We start from the raw sequence: 16,354 nt of genomic DNA on the forward strand, positions 1-16,354 counted from the left end.
TCTGTAAGATGTTTATGTTTTAGAATGGATGTAAGGCTGCTCTTTCTGAGATGTTTAGCAGATGTTTTAAGCAGCAGATGTTTCCAGATCTTAAGCAGACGTCTGCGAGACATATTGCAGATGAGCAAACTATGTATTGCAGATGTAAATGCAGACGTCAAATCGACGTAAACCAGATAGATTGTGCTATCTGGGAAACATACAACCAGTATGAAGTCAAGGGTAACTTCTTTAAAACATCATTTCCTGATCGGAACACGTATGCTTGAACGTTTAAAATGAACTCTGAGAGCGAAAGAGAAGGGTTTCTTCTTTCAAAGTAAGACACATTGTTTGTTTGTGATGTGTTTTGGCTCTTATTGTAAAAAAAGATGTTCGTACAGAGAAGTTTAACTGCTTAATTCCTCTATCCTCTTTAAACACTGGAGGCTTTGTTTTTTTAGAAACTGGAATTGAACTGAAGTAACTTTCTCTCAAGGGGGCGCTATTGTCCAGTGTTTGACGTCACTGTTATACAAACAAAAGCACAGTTTGGATCATTTGTTTAACAAAGCAGCCCGTTTCAGATGTGTGTATGTTATAGTTGGCCCTATAACGTTCCAAAACTTATTGAAACATAAATTTATATATATATATATATATATATATATATATATATATATATATATATATATATTATCAACAGTATTTTACATTTGTAATGCCTAAAGGGCAAAAATAAATACTAAATCAATTAAAATTGCTTAAAAAAAGAAAGGGAAAGTCTTTTATGTGTCATTTAGAAAATGCGTGTAAGTAACAATCTAAATGTCACTATATTTGTCAATGAAACACAAAATCTGTAAGTGTTTTCAAATCTAATACTAATGTGTGCGATCAGTGTTTTACATTCAGATGTGTGTAAGGGTTAAGAGGGTGTGTCTGGGGGCTTCGACATTGGTTTTATTTTGTGTGGCTTAAAAAGTAAAGTTCAAACCAAAGAAATGTCTAGAAAACACATCTTGCTCGTTATGTGAAGCTTTTAAAACGTCAAGTGAGCTGACCCTTAAATAATATGACGTATTTAAAGGGACAGATCACCCAAAAATGATGTCATGGACGTTCTAAAGTTTGGGGAGTAAATCACGACAGATTGGGATTTATTTGTGGTTACTATACATTTAAATGATGTTGTGGATTGAAGTTCAGGGCAAAATGAAGTGTAACAATAATAGTAATAATGGATCGCTACTCTGAAGTCTAGTCTTAGAAGTGGACAGGCAGACCAGCGCGGTGAGCACGTGACTGACGCGTCCCCTTTAAGGCGCGTGACGTCACCGGCGGGTGTTCCAGCTGACGGAAGTGAAGAGCGCCGTTGTTGTCGTTGCTCCGCTGCGATCGTGTCATGAGATCAGCGCGTCTGTTATGGCCGCCGAACCGGGTTTGTGTCACGCCGACAGGAGCGACGAGGACGCCGGCGAGCCCGACGACTCCCTGCAGCACATGCTGAAGGCCATCGCGGACGAGCGGAACCGCCTGAACGTCAGACAGGACCTCAGCGGACTGGGTCAGTGCGCGAACGCGAGCGTTGTCCGAAACTCTGTCTACATGCCAATGTCGCGAGGCCGCGATCGGCCGTTTTGTCTTTTTGTGACGTCACGGCGTGCTGTTCTTCTCGGTTGATGTTCTGTCTGTCTGTTGATTTGTCTGTCTCTGTCTGTGTGCACGTATATCTGTCTGTCTGTCAGGACTGTCTGCCGGCTATTCAAGTCACAAGGATAAAAGCGACAAAGTAATAATGACGTCATTTAAGCGTGACTCACTGTCATTCGTTCTGCATCATGTTATATATATTTACATTCTCCTCACTACATTCTACACTGGAAGTCTAGGACAACGTTGTCTTCTCTCGTAGAAGAAAGAATAGAAAGTCAGGTTTTTAATGACACAATGATAAATAAAAGTTCATTTTGGGCGCGGACTGTCCCTTTAAGGTCCATAAGACAGCGTTGCATGTGTCAAATAAATCCATGGCGTCCACTTTGATGAATAATAAAGAATGGTTTGGGTTCAGACCTGTTTGACCTTTATAGTGAAGCTGTCTGGACACATCAGCGCTATCTTCCTCTTTGTGTTTGAGGATGTGAGGATCGGTCTAGTGATCCCTTCTGTGCGTTTCATTAGAAGTTAAATGTCTAGTTATTATTTCTATTTCTTGTTCTGTTTTAGGAATTTACAGGATTATTCCGCCCCAAAAATAAAAGCTCTCGGCATTCATCCTCGAGTCATATTTTTATATCTTTACGAAGATCTCCTTTCACAGAAAGCATATCATACAGATTGCTATTCTAAACCTTTATTATATCTGACAGTCATTTTCAATATGATTTGTAAAGCATTCAAAAAATGTAATGACGAGAATGAGGAAATAATCGAAATATTTTTTTGGGGGGGCCGGGGGGTCCTAGTGGTCTGTCACTTTCTTATAATCTTTGAACATAATCCATACGTTTACAGTATTTGCTAACCGAGATGCATTGCAATTTAAAATGAACTTCAAGCGAAACTGGACATCAGTTATACTTCCTAGTTAATGTTTCACATGGGCAAGCCACAAGTGTGAAAAACAAGACGCATTCATGCATGTGCAGCAGTTTTGCCTCAATGTAAAATATTCCATCATGTGTTGTTGAATGTTGGACGGTGTACGTGTATATTTAAACATTGAGATGTTTTGTTAACGTGAACGACTTGAACATTTATAATTTCAGTCCAAATAAAACAAGTTGAAACGTCATCGTTTTAGTTTTTTCATTTGACCGGCTTCATTACTCGATCATACTGAACCATAATAGAGCGAATATAGGACGATCATCTGTCAAATTTGATTGCACCGTGAAAAGTGAGCCATGTTTTTATTGGTTATTTTATAACCATCGGAATGCATTGAGAAGTGAGATTGTGAAAACAGGTTTATTATCATTCGAACAAAGAGGTGAAGAGATTTGTCTTTGTGTGTTTAGGGTGTTTTAAGGATGACCGTATCGTCTTCTGGACGTGGATGTTCTCAGCCTATTTTATGGAGAAATGGGCGCCGCGTCAGGATGATATGCTGTTCTACGTGCGACGCAAACTTCCGTACGTCAGCACCGACAACACGGAAGGGAAGAAGGTGCGATGAATTTCCAAAATACTCTCCACGAATCTACCTTCCGAATTATAATGAAGTTAAATTGTGGGTTTGTAATATCAAATAAAGTGACAAGAGCTTCGTTTTACAATTATTTCTAATAGAACCTCACTGTGTTGATCTAATCACAAACTGAAAGAAAATAAAGTAATAAAGTCTAGGTGTATTTTCAACCTATTTACATTGTAGCTTGAATATACATTGATTCATGATCTGCTAAAGTTTGGTTTGGCATCTGTACGTGTTAAGTTTAACCTTTGGGCCTGACCCTTTGACATCATCACTCAATATCTGTAACTATGACACCCTGTGTGATGTCACGTAATCATATCAAGGGGTCAGGTTTTGGCCTGTTCACCCTATAGATAGATTCCAGTACAGTGATTGGCTGCTCTTGAGCAAACTGTTGAGCATGATCTCGGAGAGCCATCTTATCAACTTGTGACTTTATTGATTGAGATGCATGCTAACAGGTAGCTTGTTCCAGACGGATCTGTGAATATCAATCAGCAGTGTATGTGAGATGTTACACAAAAACAAACAGCTTCAAGCACAGTAAGTGATCCGAAAGGTTGTCGTCTCTGTCGTTGGTTAAGGTGGAGGTGGAGGTGTACAGAAGAGACTCTAAAAAGCTGCCCGGTCTGGGAGATCCTGATATCGACTGGGAGGAGAGCGTCTATTTAAACCTGATCCTGCAGAAAGTAAGCACATCTCCACTCTGACGTCCAAAACCATCTAAACACATCATAAAAGTCATCTGGATAGAGCGCTTTTAAGCTACTTCCTTGCCCCACACTAATTCAGCATTGTTGTAGTTTGATACTGTGCACAAACTGTGTGTAGTTTGTCTACAGTGACAGTGTAGTTTGTGCAAGGTAACGTAATACTTTGAGCACGATAACAGTGTCTTTTGTGCACGATTACAGTGTCGTTTGTGCACGGTAACAGTGTCGTTTGTGCACGGTAACAGTGTCGTTTGTGCACGGTAACAGTGTAGTTTGTGCACGGTAACAGTGTCGTTTGTGCACGGTAACAGTGTCGTTTGTGCACGGTAACAGTGTAGTTTGTGCACGGTAACAGTGTAGTTTGTGCACGATAACAGTGTCGTTTGTGCACGGTAACAGTGTAGTTTGTGCACGGTAACAGTGTCGTTTGTGCACGGTAACAGTGTAGTTTGTGCACGATAACAGTGTAGTTTGTGCACGGTAACAGTGTAGTTTGTGCAAGGTTTACAGTGTAGTTTGTGCACGGTAACAGTGTCGTTTGTGCACGGTAACAGTGTCGTTTGTGCACGGTAACAGTGTAGTTTGTGCACGGTAACAGTGTCGTTTGTGCACGGTAACAGTGTCGTTTGTGCACGGTAACAGTGTCGTTTGTGCACGGTAACAGTGTAGTTTGTGCAAGGTTTACAGTGTAGTTTGTGCAAGGTTTACAGTGTAGTTTGTGCACGGTAACAGTGTCGTTTGTGCACGGTAACAGTGTCGTTTGTGCACGGTAACAGTGTAGTTTGTGCACGGTAACAGTGTCGTTTGTGCACGGTAACAGTGTCGTTTGTGCACGGTAACAGTGTCGTTTGTGCACGGTAACAGTGTAGTTTGTGCAAGGTTTACAGTGTAGTTTGTGCAAGGTTTACAGTGTCGTTTGTGCACGGTAACAGTGTAGTTTGTGCACGGTAACAGTGTTGTTTGTGCACGGTAACAGTGTTGTTTGTGCACGGTAACAGTGTAGTTTGTGCAAGGTTTACAGTGTAGTTTGTGCACGGTAACAGTGTCGTTTGTGCACGGTAACAGTGTCGTTTGTGCACGGTAACAGTGTAGTTTGTGCACGGTAACAGTGTCGTTTGTGCACGGTAACAGTGTAGTTCGTTTACAGCATTTGGATAGTTTGTGCACGGCATCCGGGTAGTTTGTGGATGGTACAGTGTAGTTTGTGTACGACATGAATATAGTTTGTGTACAGCAAAGGTGTAGTTTTTAGCTGACAGTATCCACAAGCCTGTTGCTTGTATCACCAAGACAAGAGCCGAAGAGGAAGCAGCTCGTTTGAGAAGCGTTAGCAGTGATAACAGCAAGTAAACAGTCACTTTCGTTGCAGCTTGAAATGATAAATGCAGAAGAATACATATTTTACTTCTATAATTCATTCGGAAATGCGTTTGAGTGAACACGATGCAATCGCAGAGTTTATTTACTTGAGGGAGGGATTCAAACAGACGAATCACTGCGCATGCGGTCCGTGTTGTGTTGACACGTTGTTACATTTTTGGAGAGGTGCAGATCCGGCTAGGCAGAGATATGCACAGAACCTACGCCATATGCTTAGCACAACTATGAATTGCGCTGTGTAGTTTGTGAACAGCATCAAGATATTTTGTGTACGTCATCAGTGTAGTTTGTGGACGGTGACATTGTAGTTTGTACACAGTATTGCTGTAGTTTGCGTACATTGCTGATGAAGTCTGACTAATGTATTGATGTAGTTTGTGTATGGCTTTGATGTCATTTGAGTATAACTGATAAAGTTCTTCTCTCCCTCAGCTGGACTACGTTGTCACTTGTGCAGTCTGCACGCGCTCAGACGCTGGAGACATCCACATCCACAAGAAGAAGTCTCAGGTAGAATAACGTCTGTACGTTTACATTCTACTGTCAGATGGCTGTATTGAAAAACGTCTCTTTTCTCGATCAAGAATACATGTATATTCATTTTACAGCAAGTGTTCGCCTCCCCGAGCAAACATCCCATGGACAGCAAAGGTGAAGAGTCTAAAATGAGCTACCCTAACATCTTCTTCATGATCGACAACTTTGAGGAGGTAACCCATGAACTCACGCTGTAATGCTGGAGCAATGACTGCAGTATCATATCTTTCACAGCGATATGTTTCTGTTTGTGACATGTGATGTTTGTCAGGTGTTCAGCGACATGACCGTCGGTGAAGGTGAGATGGTCTGTGTGGAGCTGGTGGCCAGTGATAAGAGCAACACTTTCCAGGGCGTGATCTTTCAGGGCTCCATCCGCTACGAGGCTCTCAAGAAGGTCTATGACAACCGGGTATGGTAATGACACAAGATGTGATTCGGTATCAAATGTCCTTTAAATGCTGGTGTATTCATTGTTATTGTTTCATCATAACATTAACAGCAGAATTAAACTTGACTATTATGTTAACGTAATATAACACAAAATATCAAACACAATGTTAGTGGACATTTCAGATAAAGCTCTTATAAATGATGTCGTTTTTAAGGAAGTTCACGTAGATGAAAGATCATTTCAAAGCGCATCACACAAAGTCTTTTGTTATGGGTTTAATGTGTTTTGATGAAGGATTGTCATGTGTGTGTTTTTGTGTGTACAGGTGAGCGTAGCTGCTAAAATGGCTCAGCGCATGTCTTTCGGCTTCTACAAGTACAACAACATGGAGTTTGTGCGGATGAAGGGTCCTCAGGGCAAAGGTCACGCTGAGATGGCGGTCAGTCGGGTGCCCACCGGAGACACGTCGCCCTGCGGGACAGAGGAAGATCAAGACTCCCCCCTCCACGAGAGAGTGAGCGTGATTCGGCCTTATTTCTGTGGTTATATTTCAGCTTAAGTCACAAAGAAATGTTCAGACTCGGTTTGTTTTGCTCTAAAACACATTTGCGTCCTGCAGGTGACATCATTTAGCACCCCTCCCACCCCGGAGAGAAACAGACCCTCATTCTTCTCGCCGTCGCTGCGTCGTAAAGTCCCTAGAAACCGAAACGCTGAGATGAAGAAATCGCACTCGGCCAACGACAGCGAGGAGTTCTTCAGGGAGGAAGAGGATGATGGTAACGTTCTCAATATCTGCTTCTCATTACGACTTCAATTGTTCTTCCTTAACTCCGACCCACCCGCGAGTTGTTCCAAACCCGTAAGCACTTCTTTGTGCAGATGAACAAGGAAAATGTCAGCAACTGAGATTTCGTGACTACATACGTAATAGGAAAAATCTTCTATTGAACAAAAGATTAGTTAAGCAAACAGTTCTGGGAGACCTTTGAATAATACCATTAAATAAAAAATAAAAAAAACATGTTTTCGAACAAATCTGTCAAAACAAGACATTCAAGACTAAATATCATTACCGTAACCCTCTGAAAATGTCAATGCCATAGCAGGTTAGAAAGCAGTTCTTATTCATCTTACGTCATTACACATGAAGTATATTTGTATAGAAAATGATAAATGTAACTTTTCTTTGTGGAAATATGGAAAACGACCTAATGGTAATGACGAATGACACCGTATGACTAGAATATTACACTTTTCATTAGAGGAATATAACTAAATCTGGTGACCTGACAGCCATTTGGAAGGTACTGGCAGATGTTACTTAACACAAAATCAAGCTTATTGTAAAGAATCGTGTAAGTAGTCCTTTATAAATGTGACGGAAGATGAAAACATCACTCATGGGCACTTCTTTTCTGCACCATTTCTTCATTTTTATTGTACATGAATAGTCTGTCATTTTTTCTAGTAGAACATCCAATAATTTCCCAGGATATACACATTTTACTCCATTTACATTACAACGCATCACACATAGCTGGATGTATAGAGGTAATGAGTTTTTCAGCAAAAAATGCGATTAAATACAAAAATATTTCATTGCTATGATAAAAATGATTCTTGGTGAAAGTTACTGCGATTTACTACAAAACACAATAACTGCAAGGTTACAGTGGTTTGGGTTTAGTGAAAAGGAGCGTAAATATTTTACACTTAGAAGTCATGATTTGATAGCCAGTCATTACCGGGCTTTATAAAATACTTTGAATGGGTTCCTCCTCCATCTTTTGTCCAATACAATGCTCTATTTCTTTCTCTGTAGACATGTGTAACGCCACAAACCTGCGCTCTCGATCTCTGTCGGGCACGGGCCGATCTCTGGTGGGCTCCTGGCTCAAGTTGAACAGAAAGGAGGAGTATTTTCTGCTGTTTTCTTATCTCACTTACGTAACTCTTCCCCTCCACCGCATCACCACAGGTAGAGCAAATATGAATGAAGGTCAATGCTTTTAACCCCGCAACGTAACATTGGCAGATGTTGTACATTAACATGAATCTTTGACAGATCTCATGAGTATTAGTGGCTGATTTTTCGAAAGTATTTGAAGTAACGCAAAAAATCTTTTTGGTTTTCAGATATTCTGGAGGTGAGACAAAAGCCCATTCTGATGACATAGCATCTCCAGAGCTGTGAACACCACGTTACCAAGTGCCTCCTCACATCAGGCCCTGAGGACCAGCCATCAAACAACCAAAAACTCCAAAAAAGGCGTACGAGAAGAGGAAAAGACCACCCTTAAGAACAAAGTGCCTCTTCTGCTCGAAAACGTCCCACGGAACCGAAAGACACCTGACGCCGAGGTGAAAAGGGAAACGTTCGCGAGAAACTGAACAAACGAATGTCGTTCTTGTAAATACACTGCTGCTTAAATACTCAGTGAAATGTACCGACCCCGCCCCCTCTCTATGCCCCGCCCCTCCAGAGACTCTTGTAAGTTTCACGATGTTGCTGATTTTGTGCGTTGTATAGTTTCCAAAGGGACGTTCCCCGCAGCCCATAGGCCTTAATACGTCGCTAACCAGCTAATGTATAACAAACGTCGTCCACGTGGCGACTTTTTTAAAGCGTGGGCACGCCGGGGAAACGTTCTCCTGTCTGTCATTCCATGTGTTTGAGGGTCTTTGTCATAGCCAGATACTAGTGAACATGACGTGGAAGAGGAGCAGATGTGTATTCAGTGTTAGGACGCAGTGGATCAGTTGAGGACCACACCAGAGCACATCAACGACACTACGATCACACACAACAGCTCTTTCATTTTCTCCGCGGGTGCTTGTATAGGGACGAAACCTGTTTAGATTCGTCTGACGCAATGAGCTTTGGTTTTAAGAACTCTTTTGCACTAAAGGGCTTTTGGAGTTGAATGTGTATAGCCAACCCAAATTGTCAGTATTCATTTATTTTGTACGTGTTTGTCAGCTGAATGTAACGATTGATCCGACAGCTTTAATATCCATTTGATATTTGCCAGCCAGTGGCGTTTTGAAACTCTTACCGTGTGAATATTCCATTTATTTTTATTTTTGCTTTAGGTCAAAGGCTTCGGTGGAACAATTTGTAAGAAAGCCCTGCTTTACATGCGCTTTTGTATCGATGGTAATTCAGAAAAGTAATTGTGCACGTTTGTTGTCATTTATGTTAATATATATCCACACTTTTTCTGTACAACTTTATGAAAATACACATTCCCCCCAAAAAAGCTGTTGTTGAAGTGAAGTAATTGTATTTTGCTGTTACTTGGCGTGTATTGTACGATATTGTCAATGTGAAAATATGCTTACTGAAAGGAGAATACGTTTTTTAGTACTCTAAAAATGTATTCTATCAATTTAATCAACAATCCTATCATACAAGAAGCAGTTAAAATGTCATTTATATCAACTTCTTAAACTAGCGTTTTCATATTGTCCAAATGTTATATTATATTCTTAAACGTTACATGATACAAACATGTACATTTACAAAAACTACTTGCATCTAAACATAAACAAGTTAAAATCATGTCGTCTTGATCACACCATTACGTCAACGGTAGTGATGTGAATAAAATATGGGTTCAGTGGCCTGTAGCATGAAGCCGGTTTAAGTGGTTAGCCAGGTAAGTTTAACATTAGTTTAAGGTACCATGAAAGTAGCTCGGCTTTAATCGATGTTCATCGCCATGGTAACTAGCGCTGCATGGCTCCGGAGATCTCACACTAAAACCGAACCAATCAGCTGCGAGTAGATTGACATATAAGTGATGCAACTAATTCACGGTGTGTGTTACAATGGCTAGGTCGTTTTAATCATTTGTAATAATATAAATACTTATATTATATATATATATATATCAACATTAGCAGTAGGCCTACCCATTGTATTTGATTTTATATTTGTAAAATCTGATTTTAGAGAGAACATTTGTTGACTTTCCCTTACACTCACATGAAATGTATTTATTTTCCTGTACTTGTAGGCTTCTACATACAATACGGATTTCTTTGCATTTTTTACATTCCTGTCTGTGATCCAGAAGAACGTCTATGAACGCTTTCAGTTTCCCTGTGTGGTACCAGTGCATTCATCTTCTTTGTCCACTAAAGAAACCCATCAAACAGATACAGACAAAACTATACATTGAAAGGTGACATCACATATCCTTGAACGCTGCCATTTTGAGCATTTTTTCTAAAAACAGGTTACACTTAGAATTCACCTATATAATGTAGACAATGTCTAATAAGATTTAAATCCTGCAATGCATATATCATTCCCTAATGCATATGTGTTGTTTCGGTGCTTTAAGGGAGGACAAGTGAATGGGGAACAATACAAAACCCTTTAAATGAATTAAATATGCCACCAAAAATCTATTTCAAAATTCAATGCAATCTTCCCTTCGTTTTATGACTTTAGACGTACTACTAAGTTCACAAACTGGCCTTATTTTTTTAGAATACGTTTCTCTAGTATATTTTGAAAAAAAAAACTTCTGTTACACTAATATTTGCGCACAATTATTTCCTGAAACACGCTGAACTTTGCCAACATCACTGGTTCCTGTGCACGTGAACTAATCTTAGCTCAAGTTTTTAACCCCAAGAAACTCCATGAGATGCTTCGTGGTACCAATGAAGCTTGATCAAGCCAAAACTAATCCTGTCCAGAGACATGGTACCAGGCCCCATGTGTTACACAGAACCTCACTTTTAACCCTTGACCGCACACATTTCATCACAGAAATGCCATAAAGATCTAACACCTGTCTAGCAGATCTAACACCTTTGTTTGAAATAACATGACATCCACAAGAGGGCAGCACTCGATTCGATAATAATTTCTTAAAACAACTGCTATTGATTCCAGAACCACAGAAGTATAATTTGATTTTTTATGGCCTTTAAACTGAGATCATCAAGAATGTGAAACTATTTATCAAACACTAATAAAAACGCTTTGTGCAGTTTGAAGAAAACTATCAGTCGATTCTAATACTAACATTCAGATACAATCCAACGCACAAAACAACCTTTTTCTTTTTTGACAAACTACAAATTAAAACAAATTGGTTGAATATTTCGCAACTGACGCTAACGGACAAACACCACTTGTTTCTTGACCAAACAGTCATCATCTTCTGTCAATTGTATTCAAGTCAAATATAAACACAAGATTCATCACGTTGATTTGATTTATTTAGCAGTCAATTAATCTAAGGTCGATCTAGAGCCGTTTGACACTTAAACACATACACCTTATATAGAAGGCTGTAAAAAGGTCACTTAAAAGAAAGAAAAAACGTTCATTTATACAGAGAGAGCCATTCGTTCGTTTGTCTCGTGGACATCACAATCTTCCTCATCCAGAATAAATAAGGGGAGAAAATGAGCTATACAAATAACCGAAACACAGATCGGTTTCTGTTTGCAAACTGCATTGTGGGTAAATGTTTGATCTGGAGCAAAAGAAATCTTGTTTCCAGTTGAAGAAACGACACAAATAATGATTTCAGCATGTTTAATACTGACCTCTAGATGTCTGCTCTTTATCAACATGTGTGTGCCCAGTGTGCACTGAAAATCCAACATATTCCCAAAACTGTTGTTGAATTAAAAACAAAACCTCCCACATAAAACAGTCTGCTCCGTCTAAACCTCAAAGCATTTCTTAAATAGCAGCTCAATTAAAACTCGGAGGAATGTTGATCCAAACTCAGGTCTTCGTAATAAACTATCATTCAACTCTTCACAAAACTGATGCGACGGACAGAGTTTACAGTAGAACCACAAGTGATTTCACAGTATGTGAGCCGGATTGCTTTCAGTCACACAGATGATGAAAAACAACAGTTTGAGCCAACTCGGTTATGCCTGTATGATGTCACGGGGATGTGCGTGTCACTTTCGGTCAAACACGCATGAACGCGAGCACGGGGAGAGGGTGGAGACGGGTCAAGCTTTCTTCTCCTGGAGGATCTGATGGAGCTCGTTGGCGTCCTCTGCCGTTTTCACCCGTATGAGCACCGGAACGGGCGTGCTGGGGTTCTCCTTGTCCACGGGAGGGTTTGGCACGCACACCACCATCACGTTGTTTTTGCCAGTTCGTGAGCAAGGCATGGAGGACGACACCATGATGTTCAGCAAGATGTTCCCTAGAAATGACAAGAGGAACCACGTAAGATTTTCTGTTGATGGGGAACGTTATGAAAACATCTGGTTAACATCTTAAAGTGCAGGAAGAGGAACCACTGGTGCCTTTAGGTGAAAAGCTTCTCTTCCCACACAAACACATGACTATTGATCAACCAAATACCATTTATTCTGAAACCAACTCACCCAAGTTCGTGTCTGCACGCACCAACAGCTGAAGTTTGCCCTCCGAAACCATCTTTAGATGCAGCGTCCCAACGCCCTTCTCTTTAAACTCGCCGTCCTTCTTATAAAACAACTTGCACCTACGAAACAGGACGATTAACATGAGCCTGGCGCAAACGTGAGTATATTTAACAACAAGCGTGTCATGAGTCACTTACTTTTTGGAGTAGAAGGCATCTTTCTCCTTGATATCTTTAACCACCGGAACAGGAGGCTCGTCAGACTCTTCCTCATTTTCATCTAGAAAAAAAGCAGATTACACCTCCGTTCCCTATAAACCTGATGTGAACAGTATTAAAACACTCACGTACCTGCGGTCTGGCTGTTTCCGGGAGCACTAACTGAGGTGGAAACCGCAGGAGCAGCTGCTCCGAATGCAGACGTCCCCGACGATGTCGAGAAGGAGAAAGACGGAGCTCCGCCGGAGCCGAGCGAGCTGAGAACAGAGCCGTCCACCTTCTGGCCGAAGTTAAAGGAGACGCCAGCGGGAGCTGCTGGTTTTTCTGCGGCTGCCGTGTCTTTCCCTTTAAACGAGAAGAGCGAGGGTGCTGCGCCACTTTCGGATGCCCCTGTGACGGTGACGGACGGTGCCGCGCCTCTCTTCTGTTCGCCCGTGCTCTCTCCTGTGCCGCCTGACGCGTTGCTGCCGTATTTCTTCTCGATGCTTGCCAGGTGTCGCTCGTAGTCGCGGAAGATGGGGTTGAGGTCACACAGAGGGTTGTCGTTGACGTGTTTGGTGATCCAGTCACGCACGGAGCAGTTGAGCGCAGTGAGCTGGCGATTGTACTCTTTACTCCTGCTGCTGTCGGAGGCGGAGCCATTCGAGGTGACATCACCGTCTGTGGGTTTGGACGGGGCGGAGCTGTTGAACATTAACAGGCCTGCAGGGGCGAGAGAAGAGTGAATAAATGTGATGCTGTATTTATAACACTCATCCTTTACTCCAGTCTTTTATTCATGCCGAGTCAACACCATAGAAATAAAGGAATCTCAAAATAAGTAAATCAAAGGTTTTGTGACATGGTGTGTCTAATCACACTATTAGATCAACATTGTCATCATCTACTCGCCTTAGAAATGGTCTAAATCTGTATAATGTTTGTTCTGATGAACACTGAGAAAGATATTTGGAAGAATGCTTCAGTGTTTCCCCTACAATAACCTTTTGAAGGTCAAGTTTTATTTATTCTCTATTTAGCGCATAGGGAAGTCAAAGACGTTTAGAGTTCCCTTTCCTGTAGAACAGGTCTATTCCTTTTTTTATGAAACAATCCAGATAGCATTGTGAAATATATCTTATTTACACGGTGGCATGTGATTTCTGTCTCTACATGGACGCGCATTTACAATTCGCTGTCCGTATTGAGTTCCGCCGACACAGACACAGTCACAGGTAAGCACACTTATGTTACAGCTGCAGAAAACCATAGCGTTGTCACGTCTTATCTAATGCTTCTTCACTTCATCTGTAATGATTTTATTATATATAAAAAAATCTAAAAAACTTGTACGTGTTCCTAAATCTTTCTTCATTCAGATCGCAAGCTAGTTTAAATATTTTAAGTTTACACACAGGATGCCCGGTGTTTTGTGATAACATCTCACAGCATCCTACAAACATGCCAAGTATGAAACTAGTATTACGTCAGGTATTTTAGTATGCAAGTGTTTTCCCATAGAAAATGAGCTACACGATTGAGAGATAACACATTGAGAAAGTAATACTTACCCAACAGACCAATCATAATACGACTCGAGACTTACCGCTGTTAGTCTTAGTCGGCGTGGATGAGTTAAAGCCTGCGAAAGATGGCACGACCGGCGCCACACTGCCATTGGTCAGGCCGGACAAAGGCTTAAAGCCAGCGCCGTTCCCAAAGCTCGGGAAGGACGTGGTCCCGCTTGAAGTGGTGAGCGAGAAACCCTTGAAGACTTTAAAAGCTCCTCCACTCTCTCCCTGCGTTAAACACAACAAAGCTCACACACGACCCATCGTCAAACACGACACCCAATGCATGCTGGGAGATGCGTTACCTCTGCGGCTGCGTTACGGCGCTTTGCTTTCTTGATGGCACGATTCTTCATCACATCTTCACTCGCGATAGAAAACATTCCCGCCTGAAGACGACAAAAACAATGTTAGGGGGATTCACAACACTTGAGTTGGGTCGCAAAGTTTTCATAAACAGGTGTCAAAGGTCATGTTTTACCTCCTCGCCTTCATCCTCCTGATCCCAGTTTCTGTCCGTCAACTCTTTATCTGCAATCCGCTTGGCCATAGCGACTTTACTGTCAAACACATGTTATTCATTTCATGATTAAAACATCTGCAATTGACTTGATGCACTAACAAGAACGCAATTGTTTCCACGGTTACGCCATGTTCTGGTTCTCAAACGACATTCTAATCACGTTGTAAGTTAGTCCTCGACGTCATGAGTCAGGTTTAGTCCAAGATTGAGGTCTAAAGTTAGTTTCGGTTTGTATAGGTCAAAGGTTAAAATCGCTAATCCAGCAACACGTTCTCCCCGCTTCTGTCACATATCACATTTAAATCAAGTAAACGTTATAAATATAGAACGATATATTTATTTATATATATAAATGGCTTAACTTCACAAAGGTGCAAGTGACCGCTCGTGTGTTGCCTCGTTTCCCGCAGTTTCCATTGAACGACGCGACAGATTGAGCAAACTACCGGCAGACACACATTTAACCGTTCAAACGTTATTTTAAACGATTCATTTCCGACAATCGACACGTGAAGCATTTCCACGCGTGTATGTTTGCGCACGTTGTGTTTAAAACACTCGAATTACGGGCCGGTACTTGAGTAACGTTAAATGCGAATGTGAAGCGACGACGGTCAGTCGGTGAGTAATAAACGTCGTTAAATAACATTACAGTCGTACCGTACGCCGTTTCCCGACAGACCGACAGTGTCGAGTGTTGGAGAGATGTTCGCCTCGCGCGTACAGGAACAGCAGGCCGCGCGATCACACCGCCATCTTACAAACGGAATATTCGCGCGTCCACATACAGCATGACGCATGCGCGAAGAGCCGCAGCGCCTGCCGGGAAATGAAGTCTAATGGCAGTTTGGCGCTGACGGGGCTGTTTTCAGCACAAATGAGGATTTTATCGATTTTCCAATGCATTTGAGACGAGTTGGATACATATTACAAAACTCTTTTATTAAAGAAATATTTTAGTTTTATGTACGAGAAAAATAATACATTTAATTCAAATGACTAAAAAATTAAACAGATTCTAATCGCCTCTTAGGTCACCGTAAAATAGATATAAACTTCTCTTATGTTGAGGGAATCTTGCATTGTGTAATATCAATTATACAATGAATAATTCATTACATTTATAAAGCGCTTTTCGTGGTACTCAAATCGCTTTACATGGAAGAGGGGAATCTCCTCAGGCACAACATCCACCTGGATGATGCTACGGCAGCCATATTGCGCCAGAACTACACACCTGGGGCACGCTCAAGATCGAAACCGATGCGCAACGTTTTGTGAATGTCAGCCAAATCAGACGCAAAACGCAGTATGAAAGAGACAGTTCGCACAATAGGTCCAAGTAAAGTCGTTGCAATTGTGTCCACTACACCTCGGTACAACAATTGTATTTTGCGGTATTCAACACGATTTCATCAGGCTCCGAAAATTGAATAAGAACACAAAGAATGGCCTTCTCAGCTGCCATAGTTCAACG

The 16,354-nt window shown here is 41.3% G+C and overlaps 3 protein-coding genes across 3 annotated transcripts in view; 2 read left to right on the top strand and 1 right to left on the bottom strand.

Moving 5' to 3' along the window:
- LOC306893362 (histone H2B-like) overlaps positions 1 to 16,354 on the top strand; it is a 265,067-nt gene that overhangs the window by 136,992 nt on the left and 111,721 nt on the right. The gene's annotated exons all lie outside the window — the stretch shown is intronic.
- Positions 1,270 to 9,850, top strand: kiaa0930. Its single transcript, XM_079455112.1, has 10 exons — positions 1,270 to 1,546; positions 3,003 to 3,151; positions 3,766 to 3,870; positions 5,707 to 5,784; positions 5,883 to 5,984; positions 6,083 to 6,223; positions 6,531 to 6,719; positions 6,825 to 6,984; positions 8,031 to 8,186; positions 8,345 to 9,850. The coding sequence occupies exons 1-10, from the start codon at positions 1,405 to 1,407 to the stop codon at positions 8,383 to 8,385; spliced, it is 1,263 nt and encodes a 420-aa protein (XP_079311238.1). The 5' UTR covers positions 1,270 to 1,404; the 3' UTR covers positions 8,386 to 9,850.
- nup50 (nucleoporin 50) lies at positions 11,755 to 15,740 on the bottom strand. Its single transcript, XM_079455100.1, has 8 exons — positions 15,538 to 15,740; positions 14,836 to 14,914; positions 14,660 to 14,743; positions 14,390 to 14,582; positions 12,937 to 13,506; positions 12,784 to 12,865; positions 12,587 to 12,705; positions 11,755 to 12,402 (listed from the first exon to the last, which is right to left on the bottom strand). The coding sequence occupies exons 1-8, from the start codon at positions 15,675 to 15,677 to the stop codon at positions 12,203 to 12,205; spliced, it is 1,467 nt and encodes a 488-aa protein (XP_079311226.1). The 5' UTR covers positions 15,678 to 15,740; the 3' UTR covers positions 11,755 to 12,202.

Source organism: Barbatula barbatula (genome assembly GCF_947034865.1).
Source record: "Barbatula barbatula genome assembly, chromosome: 4".
Classification (NCBI taxonomy): Eukaryota; Metazoa; Chordata; class Actinopteri; order Cypriniformes; family Nemacheilidae; genus Barbatula; species Barbatula barbatula.